This window comes from Catharus ustulatus, chromosome 17, assembly GCF_009819885.2.
Source record: "Catharus ustulatus isolate bCatUst1 chromosome 17, bCatUst1.pri.v2, whole genome shotgun sequence".
In the NCBI taxonomy this organism is placed as follows: domain Eukaryota; kingdom Metazoa; phylum Chordata; class Aves; order Passeriformes; family Turdidae; genus Catharus; species Catharus ustulatus.
In genome coordinates, this window is record NC_046237.1 from 13,797,344 (window position 1) to 13,815,114 (window position 17,771).

The 17,771-nt window shown below is 47.7% G+C and overlaps 1 protein-coding gene across 1 annotated transcript in view; it reads right to left on the reverse strand.

Moving 5' to 3' along the window:
* Positions 1–538: 538 nt before the first annotated feature.
* The window catches only part of LOC117004143 (fer-1-like protein 4), a 40,063-nt gene continuing 22,830 nt past the window's right edge, over positions 539–17,771 (reverse strand). The window contains exons 26-45 of the mRNA XM_033074652.1: positions 17,394–17,567; positions 16,994–17,110; positions 16,538–16,699; positions 16,044–16,203; positions 15,180–15,283; positions 14,659–14,790; positions 14,010–14,058; positions 12,759–12,865; positions 11,497–11,628; positions 10,677–10,787; positions 10,109–10,236; positions 9,472–9,642; positions 8,548–8,702; positions 6,450–6,625; positions 5,393–5,478; positions 4,355–4,453; positions 3,847–4,088; positions 2,151–2,422; positions 1,253–1,353; positions 539–719 (exon numbers count right to left, since the gene is read on the reverse strand). Of these exons, the coding sequence (XP_032930543.1) occupies positions 539–719; positions 1,253–1,353; positions 2,151–2,422; positions 3,847–4,088; positions 4,355–4,453; positions 5,393–5,478; positions 6,450–6,625; positions 8,548–8,702; positions 9,472–9,642; positions 10,109–10,236; positions 10,677–10,787; positions 11,497–11,628; positions 12,759–12,865; positions 14,010–14,058; positions 14,659–14,790; positions 15,180–15,283; positions 16,044–16,203; positions 16,538–16,699; positions 16,994–17,110; positions 17,394–17,567 (2,859 nt within the window). The remainder of the gene's footprint in view (positions 720–1,252; positions 1,354–2,150; positions 2,423–3,846; positions 4,089–4,354; positions 4,454–5,392; positions 5,479–6,449; positions 6,626–8,547; positions 8,703–9,471; positions 9,643–10,108; positions 10,237–10,676; positions 10,788–11,496; positions 11,629–12,758; positions 12,866–14,009; positions 14,059–14,658; positions 14,791–15,179; positions 15,284–16,043; positions 16,204–16,537; positions 16,700–16,993; positions 17,111–17,393; positions 17,568–17,771) is intronic.

Sequence of the window (17,771 nt, forward strand, 5' to 3'; positions counted from 1 at the left end):
AGAAAAGCTGTTGTCCCACTGAGCATCACCCTGCACTTCTCAAAAGGAATCCATCCTCTCAAAACCCTGGTTGAAACACCTCCACTGGGATCAGATCATGGCAGGGGTTGTCTGTGCAGATGACAGGAACCCTGATGCACCAGAAACCATGCTGACAACAAGTATTATTTAGTTCACATCCGCCCAACACCAAATACAGGTGCACACTCACGACCCCATGTTGTCCCAGTGTTGTCCTTGTTGCTGTACTACTCAGGAGGAAGGGCAAAGGTGCAGTAGTGAGGACTGCTGAACCAGGATCAGCCTGTACCACACAAAGAAACAGGTTGCCCCCAGCTCCGGAAAGCAGGTAAAAACATGAGTATCAGAGAGAGTAGCCAAGGAGTTTTTATTCATAAGGTAAACAAAGCTCACTTCTGCAGGTCTCTGTTTCTCTGGGCTGTCTCTGCACCTTCAGGGTTTCATTAAACTTTCTGATCCTATTTTGATTCCTGCCACAATCACCCCTGTCTTTGAGTAGTCCTCTGTGGGAGAGCATTTATCCATTGATGATCTTCTCACTGATGTATCCAGGCATGGTGTAGACCAAAAGAACCAGGAAGATTGTCAGAGCAGTGACAACAATCAGCATAATTATGTATCTCTTATACCGCTTCCAGATAAAAAACACAAAGGTCTTAATGGGATTCACAAACCAGTTGAAAGTTGTTTTGGGCCGACTAGAATAGGAAGAAAAGAATAGATAAGCACAAGCTCAATCCACACAGCACAACATTGACCCTTCTGCTTTGGTGTCCTGCTACCCTCATGAATCACCAACTCTTCCTGCTGCTTCCAGGCAGGATCAGCCCAGGGGCTGCAGTTAACTCACTGCCTGTGGAAATGCTAGAGACAACAGGACGGCATTTTTGGAACAGTGCCCCAGTGTCCCCAGAGTGAAGCTGTCCTTCACCCTCATACATGAAGGATCCCTTCACACAGACCTGACCATTGTACAAGCAATGTTATGGCACAGCTGCCTTGAGTATCTTCCTGAGATCAACCCTGGGCCAGCTGCTGCAGCCTCAAGTCCTGTGGACCCACTTGAGCTCTGGGAAGCCCTGGCAATCCTGGTCCTGCAGACCTCACTGCCCAAGGCCTCAGTGATTGCTCTTGGCTTCCTGACAAGCCAATACTCCTGGTTTCCACACAAACAGCTGCTGAGAACGCAGCACTGTCTGTGCATCCTAAAGGTGATAATACAGATACTCACTTGGGTTTGTCCAGGGGTTCAGGCCCTTTTCGGCCCAAGCCAACAGGACTTTTGTCAGCCTCCTCCACAGTCAGCAGCTGGAACTCCGCTTCCACCTTACCCTGGAGGGACAATGTGAGCCATGGTTGAATGTGTTGCTTCACAGACTGGCCCGCTGACACCACATCCTGCCATAATTAGGTATTTTTCTCCCAGTTCCACTTACAGATGCCTCAGAGCTTTTTTCTCCATTGGCTACAGTCTTATTTCACAGCCAGTGGAAACTGTGGCCTGGTAGGAAACTAACTGTTTTGCAGACAAGGAACTGTATTTTAATGAACTCCCCAACTGCCTGATTTGTCTGCACCCTCCCACAGTGGCACTGAGTAAAATTCACCCTTGGGGACACACAGTGGTCCAGTAGTAGGGGTATCAGGAGTGAGTCTGTCCCTGGTCAGTTGTCATCTGCTTGTTTTGGGCAGGCAGAGACCCAGGCTACTGCTGCTGTCCTGACTGGCTGATGGGGAGACATATGCCTCTTGCTTTGGAGTAGGGTGAGCAAGGAGAACATGATCTGGGGTATTTCAGTGGGAACACTAAATTCGCAAACAAATACAGCTCCCCTCATGGAGCACTGCTCTATGGGAAGTTCATTCCTAAACAAAGACAGCTCCCCTCATGGAGCACTGCTCCATGGGAAGCTCAGAGGAATATATGAAGTCAGAAACCCCTGCATGCCATGGCAGTTGGTTCTACGGGGTAGACAAAGTGTGGGATTGGCATTAGATGGAAAAAGTCTTCAGGATCCTGCAAAAGCTGGATCCCTGCAGCCTTTGCAGGTTGTGTGCCTGTAAAACAGGCTGCCATATCAAGGCAGAGGCAAAACACTGTGCTCACCAGTGCCAGCACCCCGCCTTACCGTGAGGAGGTACTTGTTACCACTGGGGTCTGTGAATTCCATGTCCTCTGGTTTGACTGAGCTGCTCCACTTCTTTTTCTTCTTGTACTCCCTTTCCTCTCTCTTGTCATCTTCTTGATCTCTGAGTTTGATGAAGGGCCACCAGCCCCTCATGCGCTTATTTCGGAAGATGGAGAATCGAGGTGTTGCATTCTCCTTGGCCATTTTGATGGTGCAATGTTCAGAGCTCTTGGCTGCCCGAACCATGTCATGCAGCTTCAGCTCGATGGAGCCTGCAGGCACAGGGAAGAGGAGACCACATGGCAAAACACTGAGGTCAGCCCCCCATGACATTTTGTTGTCTCTTCCACATTCCCAAGTGTCATGAGTAGGTTCCACCTGCTGTAATGATCTAGTAGAACCTTTCAGTAGAACCTGAAATTCTGTGTAAGAAAAGACTAGCTCAGGAGTTAGAGACTAAGAGGCAGAAGTCCCAGGTCTCATCTTGTTTTTTATATGGGCTGTTTGGGGAGTTCATATGGTGAGTTATTGTTACCCCTTTATCATGTCCCACTCTCCTCTCCTCACATGTCCAAGCTTCTCACATGTCCACTCTTCTCAGAAATGGATTATGAAAACATATAAGGCAACAGACACAAAATGCTGCAATTTAAAAAACCTAAGAATTGTGAGAAAGGTGCAGGCAGGAAAGGGTTGTAGAGAAGGGTGCTGGGAATCCATTCTTGGAGATAATCAAAACCCACCCAGAAAATGTCCTGGGCAATCTGACCTACAGTGCATCCAGCACTGCCTGGGGGAGCAGATTACAATGAACCCTGCAGAAGCTCCTTAGTATCTAGAAGTTCCTGAGATTATACATGCCAGAAATCATTGGAATTGTTAATGCTTTCTTCAGTGCCTCAGTTCCTCATGGCTGAACCACTGGAAGTGCCTCATGCAGTAAAGCTGCTGAAATACGCTATGGAAGGTTTAGTATAAGGGGAGTTTAAACATGCCCAGGAGATAGCAGGGGAAAGAGAGTGCTTTTTATTAGTGAGGTTAACATTTAAAGAAGGGAAGAACAACTGAACAGAGTGCTATAAGCTTGGGGATGATAGCAGAAGTGGGAGACAATCAGCAGTACTTGCGCTAGCATAATGTGTGGGGAATCACCACTAGCTTTGTTTTGGCACCAGGCCTTGCTGCATGCCCAGCTCTGCAGGTCTGATTACAAAGCACCAGAGCATCCAGGGAGCTCTGAGCCCCCAGCAATGGGATGCTGAAACTCAAATGCAATAGTCTCATGAAGGTTGTCAATAGTCTCACACAGGTTGTACCTGTGCCCAAAACATAAGGTCCTGGGCAAAATGCTTTTAGGCCCAGACTTTGAGATCTGCATATCTAAGAGTATGGAAACAAGCAGCTTTATTGGAAAGGTTGTGAGGAAGCAGAACCTGGAAATCCTGTGGGAGAGGCCCTGAAAAAATACGCCAAGGCCCTGGAACAAACATGCAAGCACTACATGTCTGTGCAGGATGCTTATCTCCAGGCTCTATCTATAGCTCAGGTGAGAAAAACCAGCCCAGATGACTGCTGAACTGAAGAGTTTGATCTGATGGCCCTAGTGTCCCTTCTCAGAGAGCTGAACCCCAGGGAAATGTAACGTTCTAGCAAGGTAAAGGACAGGTCACCTCACTTCCAGCAGGTAACACCATACCTAGAAAGTCATTTGCTGAAATCCTGTCATAATCCCAGACCTGGAGGACCAGAACAGCCGGTTCCCGAAATTCCGATTCCTCCATGGAGAAGACAGAGTCCTTTTTCTTGTAGGTGATCTCCTTCTCAGTTGGGAGATAATTGAAGCGGAAGATGAACCTCCAGTTGAAATTGCCTTCCCCAGTCAAGGAGTTAAAGTGTACATCTGTCTCCTGCTTGTCATGGTCAAGACCTTTTATCCAGCTGCAGGAGAAACTCAGTTACCCTCTACCCTTGTCAGCCAGCCTCAAAAGCAGAGCATAAGGATGGAAGTACTGAACCCCATGGGGTAGCATGAAAGGATCAAACCAGAGCAACACCTAGACAATATCTCTGAGGTTACAGAAGCCCATGGAAAGGAAGTGGGCATCTCACACCAAGACAAGGAGGAGCAAACATTCAGAGGAAGCAAGTGAGTGTGTGGGCCAGGGCAGGGAGCAGGGCAGCCAGGCCCTGCCTTCCCACCAGACCTTTTCACATAGATGTCACTGGAAGGTTCTCCTGTAACTGGGTTGACATCATCAAGGATCACATCGTCCGTGTTCCAGATAATCACACGGAGCTCATAGCTGTGGGAAGGACACAGAGGTGAGACACATGCCCTTGTCCCTTGTGCTTGGGAGATCAAGCCCAGAGCACAATGCCAGAGCAGCAGGACTTGAACCCTCCCAGCAGTGTGGTTCCCCCTGCTCCTCCCGCCAAGCACAGCCCAGCAGTCTCACTCCCAGGCATAAAACCTTTTCTGGACACTAGAACCCTACAAGACAGACACCCACAGTCAATACAGCCAATCAAATCCCTGGTGCATGGGAAACCCACCCAGCTCCACTAAGCCATAGGAGCACAGAAAAGCTTAGACGGGAAGGGATCTCTACAGTCTCTGCTCCAAGCTCTTGTTCTAGCTTCACAGTAGGTCAACTGATCAGGGCCTTGTCTGCATTAGTTTTTAATATCAACAAGGATGGACATCCCTGCACGTCTGAGTCAATCTGTCCCTATTCCAGGGTAGCTTGACTCTCACCGGGAAAATGTTTTCCCTATATTCAGTTGGAGTTTCTCTTGCTGCAATTTGTGTTCATTATCTCTTGTCCTTTCAGGTTCATGTCTGAGAATAATCTGGACCCGCCATCTCAAAAGTACCATTAGATCCTTGAAAACAGCAGATTTCCTCCTTCAACTGCACTTCTCCAGGCTCCCAAGGACATCTGTCCACTAGCCAGAATAGAGTTTGATGAGTAGCTCTGGCCAGTGTTTCTATTACCTTTATGTCCAGCCATAGAGACAATTAACCTGCCCTTTCCCAAACCTTGGTGCAGCTGAAGCTCTTATGGTCCAGGATAAGACACTCAAGAGAACATGCTGGTGTTAGAGCTGGAGCAAAGAGGGCTGCATGCCACACCAGCACTGACCCTCAGCCTGTGCCCTGTGGCACATCTCACCAGCCACAGCAAGGGACATTGATCCTCCCTGCAGCCCAGCAGCCCCAGGCCTAGCCCCACAGGTGCTACCTGACAGGCAGTCGTGGCTTGATGTTGATGGGTGGTGGTGCAGGGACATCGTTTGGAAACATGTCAATCCACATGTGCAAGGAGCCCTGATGAGAGAAGACAGCAAAGACACTTCAGAAGACAGACCACTCTCCAGCTCTTCAAGGAGCAAGGGCTTGTTCCTGCAAGGCAAGCTCTTATCAGAAGGCCCCGGCTTGGTTCTCTACATTCCCAGCACTTGAGAGTGACATGAAATTGGATTTTACACAGGGAAAAAAGTTAGGGCTATGAAAGATTGCTTATTTCTGCTCCCAGGAAAAACCATTTTGCCTACATTGAATCCATTTCAAACATATCCCTCTGTCTTTATAAGGATCATACGATGATGCAATGCTTAAGAAAAATCAACAAAACTAAGAAGTGATGGGTCTGTCTCTGCTCTCCCCCCAAGCATTTCCAATGCCAAACAAAGCCATCATGACTGCAGAACTCTGCTTCGTTCAAACCTCCAGTACCCAAGGGAACAGGAGATTTCAGTGCAGGACATTAAAATGGTGAGTTGAGGTGACTGCATTGCACAAAACTAAGGATGGATGTTTCTTCTCTAGCCAGGGAGAAGCCAAGGGTGCAAAACAAGGTTCTTGCAAAACAACAGTGTTAAGGGACAATGCAGAGGAGGCAGGTGTAGGCAAGGATATCGTCACCCACGGGGGTGCATGGTGGCAGGGCTCAAAAGCAGAGCAGGTCTGTTGCCACACACACAGCATCCTCATCAGAGCAGTGCTAAGTGGCCTGCAGAGACAGGAAGGACTCTGAGCACTGTGAACACAGCATCAATAGACAGAAGTTCCTCGAGGAAAGGGTGTCCAGAAGCATCATGAGAGGTCAGAGGGTAGATGTGTGCAAAGAACAACCACAGTCAACGTGCCAGCCATCCACAGACACAACTCCAGTCACCCACCCAGGAAGGGGACAATGCATAAGATTGACAGGAGACCAGAGGAGGAGCTGGAACCCAGCTGTCCAGAAGGTCCTTCCCCAAAACAATGTTGAAGTTTAGCACAGAAACACATCTCACCTGCACTAGCCCAGGGTTCTCCGGGTTGTACAGAGACCGGCTTTCCACATGCTCTGGTACTAGTTTGTACCCATATCCTGGCATCTCTTCCCAGTGCTGTAGGACATACAAAGCCTTATGCTCATCATCCACCAAGTTCTCATCTGCCATATCTCTCTTGTTCCTCACAGAGGCCTCTGCAGGAGGACAGAGCCAGGGAGAAGATGAAGGCTTCTGGCCAGCAAGAGTCATGTCAGGACATCAGTCACTAGCACAAGTAACAGGAGATGATGGACCTGGCAAACAAACACCTCTCCAGAAAAACAAATGGGGAGAGGCAGGAGGGCAAAGATGAAGGGAGTGAGTTCAATGCATTGCAGTGATGAGAAATGGTAGGCAGGAAGGAAACAAGCCATGAAAAATGCAGTGGAAAGGGCAAAAAATAGTTTACTCTGGCCCTGGGAAAAAATTCAAGGGACATTGAGGAGGACATGACCCTCTGGGGCAGTTTAAGTTGCCACATCTCTGTGGTAGTGCCAACAGATCCATGAATTAATTTTTGCCAGAGAAGTGCTACTGGAAAGCATTACTTGCCACTCTCAAGACATGCAGCTGTGCTCTCTGTTAATGAACACAATTAGTTATTGGCTCCTTTGGCACAACGAAGCCAAATGGCAGTTCAAAACCAATCTTGCTAGTGGGAGAAAAGCCAGAGCCAACAGATGAGGGCATAATGACCCATCCACTCCTGGGTTTATGGAGTACTTTTGCCCCTTGGATATCAGTCTGAGACCTAAATCAATCCAAGCATTGCTCAAGCACAGCAGAGTTTCACAGGGCATCAGCTGAAGCTGTCTTGGAACCAGAGCCAGCTGTCAGGGAACACCAGGAGATCACCTTGTTTCTCCCTACCCAGCTATCCGGTGACCTGAAAAAAAGGAGAAAAGGGCTTCTGGAGGCTTCTTGCCCTCTCCTGAGTAGCATTTCTTTTCCCTTCTTGGCATAAGCTATAGCAACCACCAGAAAACTGAGGAACAGTTGAACTGAAACAAGGAGAAAATAAAGTTGGCCATACCCATAGGTGTCCTCACTCTGAGCAGTAAGGCCAGGGATTATCCTTCCTACAGGCTACATAGCATTGTCTTGCAGTACTCAGCCATCCACAAGTGGGCCACATCTGCTCTCATCTTTCCTTGAGGCTGAATTCAATTGATCAGGTGTTGGCTGTAGCAGGGCCTGGCCTTTGCTGAGGGAAGTCCTCCACTGCTGGTGGAGGCCGTGAAAGGTTGGTGTATTCTTGGACATCTGTGGCCCTGACTCAGGGTTTGTAAAGCCAGTTAGAAGGAAAGAAAACAGCAAATGAGAAGTCGAAGCTGCCCACAAGGTGGAGATCAAGAGTAGACAGGAGCAGTGTGGAATCACCCAAGGCATCTGAAGCCACTGGAAGCACAGAGCATTCCTGGACAAAGCCAGCTGAAAACAGGAAAGAATACTGAAAGAACACTCCCTTCCCCTCCACATACCGCCCCCACCCCCCCCCAAAAAAAAAAAAAAAACCACAAACAAAACAAACAAACAAACAAAAATTATTAAACAAAAAACTCATCACAAAAAAACACCAACCAACAAACAAACAAAAACAAAACAAACAAAAAACAACAAACAAACAAAAAAGGCCAAAAAAACCACCCTCCAAAATACCCATAATCCCACACAGGAATTCGTTATCTTGCTGACAGTGATCATAAGCAGGTGAAGGTACAGCTTTGTGACAGTGCCAGCCACCAGAATAAGCTGGCATACAACAAACCTCCATGACCAACACTGCCATGCATGTGGCTTTACTTTGTTCCACCCATTGCCTGGGAAGCAACTTCAGTACCTAATGGCCTGGATCCCATCTTCTCCCCATGCAACAGTGTCCTCTGAAATGAGGGCACTGAACCAAGGATGCACCTGACAGTGACCCAAAAAACTAGGCCATGCAGGGCACAGAGTGAAGAAACCAGCCTGGACACCTCAGGGAAGAGAAGCTTGTGGCTCCCAGAGTACACACCAGCACGTGCACTGCTGAGCACAGGCAGCTCTTTAAGGGACCAGTTAAACAAACCCTCTGTACCTTCAGGAAAAGCCTCTGGAGGGACCTTGAATATTTTATTGCCCACTTTGATCTCCTCCCATCTGTACTCTGGAGCAGGGATTGAGTTTTTCTTGCATAAACTGTCCAAGATCTGTGTGGGTTTAAAAGCATCTCGCCACATGTTGTAGCCATTTCTGAATGGAAAAAGAAAACATCAAGAACTTCTTCAGCTTAAGTTTCTTTTCTAGGCTGTTACACAATCTTCCTTGCCAAAGCACAGGCTATGTCACCAGAAGCCTGCTTAGATTTTCACTGGGAAAACACTGGGCTTAAAAAGGTTACAAAAAATCTTAATGAATGAAAGGCTAAACAAACTCTGACTTGACAGAGAACAAGCTGGACTTTCACCCCACAGAACTATGAGCTTCTGAGCAGCAGAAGCAAGGCTAGCAGCAGTAGCAATTCTAGATACAGTTCCTGAGTGAGAAAGAGGTTTTAGCTGTGCTGGGTATTCAACTGCATTCCCACAGATAGTTTTCCAATAGCAGAGTAAGAGAAGTTTGCAGAAAAGTGGTGAAGACACTGGAGAATCCATATGGAAAGAGGCCAAAGGAAATCAGATGTCCCAAGTGTTGCTCCTTACAAAATGCTGCCAGAGAAACTGCTGTACTTTGTGAAAGAGGTCAGAGTCAAGGAAGCACTTTTCTCACAGAACACCAGTGTATAAGCAATAAAGACATTTTTTGCTATATTATGCAAGGTATATTGGTTTGCAGTAGGAATTAGAGCTGTCACAGGAAGGTGGTAGGTGTCTAAAGAGATAGAGTTATCCATGACTTGTAGTGAATCTGTGGAGCACCTACAAATGCATATTCTGTCTTGCAGAACAGGAGGAGCTCTGTTACCCACATGTGGTAGGTGAGAAGAATATCCATGGCCTTAATGTGTCACACTGGTACCTACAAGTCATACTGTGCAGCCACTCCACAGTTGGCCCTGTGCTTGCTGTAGAATCGATTCTCCAAGTCAATCTTGGTCTCCCCAATCAGATCATCAGATCCAACCAAATCATGGTCAAATATTGCCACAGTGAGTTCTGATTCCATGGGAAAGGAGACTGTCAGCTCCACAACTCTGGACAAACAGGGAAAGTGCAATTAGCAAAGGAAATGGAAAGTAAACACATGTTCTGCTTTGATAATCCTACATTTTCAAGAACTGTATTTGACAACTTGAAGGCCTCTGATAAACTTCGGCTCTCTCTAAATTCAGTACGTGCAATTTTCAGTATGCATGTTCAAACAAAGGAATTACTTTTCCAGGAATGTATGGCTCAGATAGAGGGTCTGGAGTTAGGGAAAAAGCTCTCCAGTGCTGGGCTTCCAATTTTAAATCAAGTGCTTGGGTGTGCTCGCCTCCTAACCCAAAGCATGATGACTCCTGAGTTAGCTGGAGGCAAAAGACATGCCCAGGGCCTCTGTGTTAAAGCACAAGGTTCTCCATCAGAAAGGAACAGAAGACCTTACATGCTGAGCCACATTCCAAGCCCCAGGTTTGCACTGTTCTTATTAAACCTGCTAGATGAAAGCTTCCTACATACTCTCCAAAAACAGGATTGAGTTGCTTTGGGATGTATCGCTCCTTTGTGTCCTTCTGCTGCTGCCCCACAGTCACCACCACATAGGGGTCTGCTTTGCCATTGGGGTCTGCTGGAGACAGATTTGTAGCCTGGAATATACAAAAGATACTGCAGTACACAGTTGGGGAGAGCAACCTGCTCAAAGAATACTGCACGGGCCTGACACCACCCCAAGCCCATTTGGTCAGGTCCCTCAAGCAGCTATCCCAGCAGTGAAACAGCCACTTGTTTCCACACAAATCCTCATTCTACAAGCCAGTAATTTCTTCAGTTGTGGACCCATCTACTTGTTCATGATCTCAAGGCAGATGTGAGGAGCCAAGAAATGCGCATCTGCCCATCCTCAAGCTACAAAGCATGGAAGACTCCATGGAAAGGATATAGGTGTCTTCCACTGGCAGAGGCTTCAAGCCAGCATCAGATTTTTCACAAGTGCCACTGCTCCCATTTATTGAGAAGAGAATGGCAGAAGGTCCTCAGGGAGGGAAGTGATCGCCAGGCATTACTGCCACCTCCACCAGAGACTTACCTTCACAATGTAAACTCTTACAAGAACCTTGATGGGTCTGTTCCTTGGAATGCCTCGGGAGACCTTGGGTTCTGCAACAGCTTCTTCAGCAGGGTAGACATAGAAGGAGCCCTGCAGAAAACACTTTTCAAGGAACAGCTTGATATAAATGGGAATATCTCAGAAAGGACTAGAGCCACCAGCTTTACCTGCCAACTAGAAAATCAGAGCCATTTCCCCATGCAGACCAGACACCCTGTGCCTATGGGGACAGTCCTTCCCAAAGGTTCAATCATTTCCACATGGCCCTGTCAATCCCTGCTTGCAATTTAGGCTGCAGACTGTCATACCACTGCCAATATCAGATCTGAGCACCTCTAGTCACTTTGCACAGCCAAAGACAGAGGACACCAAAGGTCTTCTAGGGACAGCTACAGTTTCTGTAGTTGATATTTCAGAGTCTTCAAGAGCTCCTGGATAGGAGGATGATGCTTCTTTTAAAGAAGTTTTGCTAATTTTAAAATCAGTGAAGCTTACTTATATAATATTTATAAGCATACCGACTATACCCAGAGGCTGCAACCAGAATGAGTCCTTTATGCTTCATGATTTCTCCTTGTAGCAGCTAAAAAATCTGAGTTGGATGGGTTTATAAGCTAACAGTAGTAGGACCACAGTACAATTGCTTCAACAGGCAGTAACAGTAACCCAGCCATGCTGCAGCCCAACCTGCACACCCATGCACTCTGCAAGGTTTTACTGGTGTTGGCTTGTTCTAAAATACAGGTCATAAGGATCTTCTTCCACAAGCAGCACAAATGTCATCCAAATGAAACAGCACCTTGTACTTCCCCACATAATGTCCATCCTCATTTCCATCTTCATCTTCATTTGCTTTGCCACGATGAAGGGGGAAAATACACAACCAGTCTTCAAAATTACCGAACTCATTTTCCAGCTCAGAGTTATAGATCTGAAATAAGTAGAAGGTAATTTTGGGCCTTTTCTTGCCATCTTAAAGGGAAGGAGAATCAGAAAGACCATCCTTTTCTCTGTTTCAACCATTTCACCCAGTCCTACCTTACTCCTGTATTATTACTCAGTGCAGAGTATTACAGTAATTTCATGATTACAAGCCACACCGTTTTGACCAAAATTTTGCTCCCACACCGGAAATGCGGCTTACACTCAGGAGCGGCTAATATGTGAATAATTTTCTGACATTTCCAACCCCAGAAGTGCAAACTGAGGTGCCAAGTTGAGTACCTGCCAGTAAAACCCGGCATTTATGTGATTGTTACAAATTGGTTACTCTGTTGCACAGCAGGTGGAGCTGGCTCAGTGCCAGCAGCATGGGGCAGGGGCGGCAGGAGGCGAGGGAGCTCCCTCCTGCTGGCCCCGTGGCTCAGGGGAAGGTGGGGGGCTCCTGTCCCCATCTGCCACCACCGTGGGTGCCAGTAGGCTCCATCCCCGCCTCCCACCACCGCCGCAGGTGCCAGCGGGCTCCATGCCCCCCTGCCACCGCGGCACAGTGCCGGGCCGGGGCAAGCGAGCCCAGCGGTGGTGGCAGCTGGCCCCGAGTGGCCCCATCAAGCGGCAGCGCCGAGCTGGGCCACCTGGCCCAGCCCTGAGCCCTCCCGGCCCGAGCTGAGCCAATAAACTCCGCCATGCCGTGATTCTGTTACTATTTGGCAACTTTGTTGCACGCGAGTCCTTGCTGCGAGCGACAGAGCGGCTTATACTTGGGTGCGGCTTATTTATGGACAAAGAACGAAATGTTTGCCAACACCCAGCAATGCGGCTTATACTCAGTGCGGCTTGTATTCGTGAAATTACTATAACTGTTTTCCTGCATGTCCCTGGGGCCTGTAATCGTGAAATTACTGTAATTGTTTTCCTGCATGTCCCTGGGGCCAGCCTTGGATGTGGATGCACATCTCAGCTTGGCTCTAAGATCTTACTAGCTGTATCAAAGTACAGCAATGATGGGGCCACAGCACACACTGCAGGTTCTCCTCCCAGCATAACTTCCACTGTAGGAAAATGAGGAAGACATGGGCAAAGCACCAGGGCTGAAAGAGAATAGGTCACCCCATTTATCACCTGAAGGGTGGTGATGAGCTTCCTCTTGGGTTGAGCAGGTTCAGTTTCAATCACTGCCTCATCTTCTGCTTCCATGTCAATGGAAGATGTGTTTAAATTCCCTCCATCTGGAAACGACAGTAAGAGATTAGGAAACACTCTGATTTTGCCCATCATGTCAAGTGTCTCTATGTGAAATTACCCCAGCCCCTTCTGCTTTCACCCAGGGCTTTAAACTGTGTCATGGCAATTGGAGCTATTGCTGTTTGTAACAGGTGTCCTTCTGGCATCTCAAGTTTCCCAGCACAGCATGGCTGGATGGGTGGGAGGACAAAAATTGCACAGACCTACCTGCCTGTTTGCCTGCATGGCTGCTATTCAGACAGGAATTGGGCAGAAACCAAATGAAGGAAGGTGGTTGGGCCAGTTCACAGGTACTGTCAGGAAAGGCACAGAGGAGAGCCCATCCTCCTCTTTGGATGAGTGCTAACTGAAGCATCACTGCCACTTTTGGCACAGCCAGCTGAGCCTGGAAATACCATGTCTAGACCTTTCCCAGGGACACCACCAAACCAAGGACAGAGTGTGTATGTCCTTGTCCCATTTCCCCGGGTTCCAGATCCCTTGAGCACTATTGGCATGCAGATACCTTCATGGCCTCTCCTTACATTGTAGTTACATCATTTTTATACTTCACACTTTCCCAGGTCAGAGCTATATGAGTCATTGCTTACACCTCTGCAAACCTGAACCTATAGCTGTAACACTGTTCTCAGATCATAAAAAGATTGTTATTACTGTTACATCTGTTACCTTCTGTTACCTGATTCACCTGTAACCCAGGTGAGTATCCCATGAGAGCAGAGTGATGCCTAGCTCCTGGCAGTTTTTCCTATCCACCATCCTCTCTCCATCCCACCACTTCTTCCTGTTCTCACCCAGACAATCCCATGATCCCTGCAGATGATTTTTCTGCATTTTGTTCACACAGGAAAGCACTTGCTTTAACACCATTTTACAAGACCCCACTATTTTCCAGGACTTTTCTGACTATTTTCCAAATTATTTTTTAGGAAAGTTTGGTGTTTTCAATATGAAATAGCCTGTTAGTTTTCAACTTGAAATAGCCTCTCTGGTCACTTTTATGTTGTTGTTCAATGTTGTAAGGTTGTTGTCTGCACAGACTCCATTCCCACAAGCCCAGTATCCTCTGGGATGGTATAAAATCTTGGTTCTCCTCACTAAAGGGTGGGGTATTGGTAGAGAACTCACCTGCATCATTCAAGTCATCATTTTCAGCATCTTCCTCATCACTGCATGCCTGAAACACACATAAATATTCACCTCAGATCCCTGACAGAAAAGGCTTCTCCTTCCAAGCACAGAACACTTACATTTTCCTGCCAGTGGAGTAATACATAGCATGAAATCATTCAGCAATAACATCATTGCAGGATGGTATCCAATGAGTGTCTTAATGACTTTTTCTTCTCCCCAGATCCTCCTGCTAGTTTCTTTTGATTGGAATTTAAGTTGACAGTGGAAGGAAGGAAATTTGGAGTAGATTTTCTCCCATTACACATACTAGGACATAACTATGATAGAGTTAGCAGCATGAAAGTCCCTGTTGAAACCTGTAACATCACATTTTATGGAGTCCCTCAACAGAGGCTGCCTCATTCTCACACCATTTGAGCACTGAGCCTCAGAGATGTTTCAATACCCACCTCCTGCTGAAATCAGCCCACCTGGTAGATGCTTGATACCTGGCTACCTTAATTATGCTTGATACACTAAAGTCCACATCTTCCTGCAGATCCATGTCAGGAGAGCTCCTGTGACACTCAGTATGGCTAACACATCTTCCTCAGGCCAGTGCAGCCTATTTTCCCTTCTGCTGGCAGCTGTCACAAAATATTACCTGGTTATACAGCTCTTTCAGGGATGCATAATACTTGGACCACCAATCCAGTTCTTCCAGTTCTGGTTTTTCCTCTTCATATTCATCTTCCTTCTTTACAAGCTTATTGATAGGAATTTTCTTCAAAGGAGCCTTAAGAGAACAGAGAAAAGGGTTCAGAGGGAAGAAATGTCCACCCAGGACACTCATGTACCCTCCTCCAGTGTCCTGGGAGCCTCTGGCAAAGGCTCGGCATTCAGACAGAGCACAGGAGGTGCAAAGCTGCCTGTGGCCCCAGGTTTGTTCTCTGCTACAAAAGAAACCATTCTCAAGGCACAGGGCAGGTCTCCTTAGTGTCCCTGTGCCAGAGCCCCAGCACACGCACTGCCAATGCGCAGATAGGAGAGAGGAATGTTTCAGTCCAGAGAAAAACCTGGTGGATGAAACCTAACACTGAACTTCTGGACATTTCTTGCTGTTTGTTCGTAATCTACAGTTTGGTTTTACAAAAAAAAAATTGTTGGGCCCAACACATCACTCACCTTCACAAAACTAAGAGGGTGAGTGCGGGAAACTGGTTCACCAGCTGCCAGTCCAATGTTTACCACAGTCTGAGATGGAAGACGGTGAGATGAGGCATTGCAAGCTGAGATGAAAATAAAGAGCTTCATGTTTCCAGGCATTTATTTCTACCCACTACTTCTTACCTTTGGCCACAGGAAAATCCTCCCTGTTAAAACACTGTAGTGTGATTGATTTTAAAGTTTTTCATAGCAGACCCTGCAGAAAACCTGCTGGAAATCCAGCTAAGTACTGAGATTGGCCACCATCATCAACATGCTTGTTGTTGACTCCCAAGAATTCAGAATTATGAGATATACCTTCCCTACCCAGAAATAACCACAGATGGATCAATCTTTGGCTTCTTCTTCATGCTTCTGTATCAGGAATGTTGGTTGTCGCTATCATAGAGCTATTTAGCTAAACTATTAGCCAATGAACTGACAATGTGAGAGAACTGAAAACTTTTCAATCTTTGGTCCTAGTGGACCAGCTCCCTAAAGATGGAAGTCTCACTGAGCAAATTCTTCCCTGTGAGAGTAGTGAGGCCCTGGAACAGGTAGCCAGAGAAGTTGTGGCTGCCCCATCCCTGGAAATGTTCAAAACCAGGTTGGACAGGGCTTGGAGCAACCTGGTCTAGTGGAAGGTGTCCTTACTCATGGCAGAAAGTGGAACAAGATGATATTTAGCTCCCTAGCAACCCAAACCATTCTGTGATTTTGTGATGTTGTGATTCCAGGGAGATGATTTTGCTGCATGGCTAAGAGGGAGTGGAAGAGCCAGGGATCTTTCCTACTGGCAAAACCCACCTGTTGTCTCCATAACAACCTCTCCAATCAGCTCACCTTTGGGCACATCCTCTGGTTCCTCTTCCAGCTCTCTGGGAGAGAATTTCATCACATCAGATACAACATGGCTACCCACCAGCACAGTGCGCCCAAATGCACGCTTTTCCACCACAAAGATGCTGAGGGGAGGGTGCAGGTATACCTGCTCTGGGAGGTCCTGCAAAAGAATTATACATGGGGTTCACAGGAGTAAGACTGATCAACCTGTGTTGAGTATCAGACTATGGCAGGCCAATGACATAAGGAGAAGTCTGCCGGCACCTTCCAGCTATGCCCAAAAATCAAAGACTTGCAGTGACAGGCCATGGCTAAGATGGTTCTTGGTGGGCAGTTTCACAAATATTTTGTTCTGCAGCTGAACCATGAGGTCATGGGAGAGCAGAATCCTGGAGGCAGTTCCCCTCCTATCTTGCCCCATGCAGTGAGGCAGTGCATGGGTGCAGGGCAGCCACAGTGTGCCCCGGTATGACAGAATCCACCTTCCCACTCACCACATCCATGTATTTGACCACCTCAATGAAGTTGGGGTTGTCCTTGTAGGACACAATCACCTCTGACTCCACCTTCTTGCCAGCACATTCAATGATCACCTGGGGCTCATCCACCTCAAACAAGTTCACTCTCTTCAGGTCCCTCAGGCCCCAGAACAGGATCTGAAGCACAACATGAAGCTGCTGTCTGAGACATGCCAGGCATGCCACTGCCCATGTTGCCACCCCTCACCCACAGGACACAGTCCCCAGAAGAGGCACAGGATTGCTCTGCCCAGCAGATCTGCCTATTGAACAACTCAGATGGTTTCCCCCTCATGTCAAGCACCTCCATTCCTGGCACTTGCTCAGACCTCACAGGCACATTTGAGCTCCAAACTGGACTCCCTCACCAAGCCCTGCCCTCTGCCCCAGGGAAGCTTGAGGGGAAAGCCAGTGCAGCAGAAGGCAGCACACCTCTATGCGAAACTCCTTCAGTACTGGGCGGATGCCCTCAGGGATGATGAACCGTCCAGCACGAGGGTCTTCCAGGTAGTCAGGCTCCTTGGGCTCCACGTCCTCAGGTACTGATGGCTGAACAGGTGGAACCAGGACACAGCAGGTGATGAAAGTCACTTCTATTCCATGCCATGCCATGCCATGCCATGCCATGCCATGCCATGCCATGCCACGCCCCCTTCTCTCCCTCCTTCTAGTTCTGTGCTCACAGGCTGTCCCTGCAGCCTCCTTTCTTTGGAAAGCCAAGTATGGCCTCTAACTTGGAATCCTCTGGTGGGCCCCATGCAACCAGCTCCTCACCCACATAGCTCTCCTCAGAGACCTGGCAACCATATGCAGCTTCCTACAAGCTTATTACCTCCAAATAACCCCTGTAATCAAGCTCAATCAGCTCAAAAGCGGCAATGAGCTCTCCCGCTGCTTTGGTGCCTCTGTAGAAATCAAAGAACTGCAAGGCAGGTTTGGTGTACGGCTCATCAACCAGCTTCACCTGTGGGACAGCAAAGGCCTGCCCAAGGAACTCAGGGGCGCCCTGCAGGAAAGAGGAGAATTAATCAAATCATCCCTGTGGTATCTCACCCCCTCAAAGAACACCACTAATTCCAGCCAATCTGGGAGAGTACAAGACTATAATTCCACCTATGTCATCCTCTGCTTTGATTTTCTGTGCTCCATCCAGAGCTAGGAACAGATAAAGGCATGTCTGCAGCAGTTCCACTTAACTCCTAGTTCATCT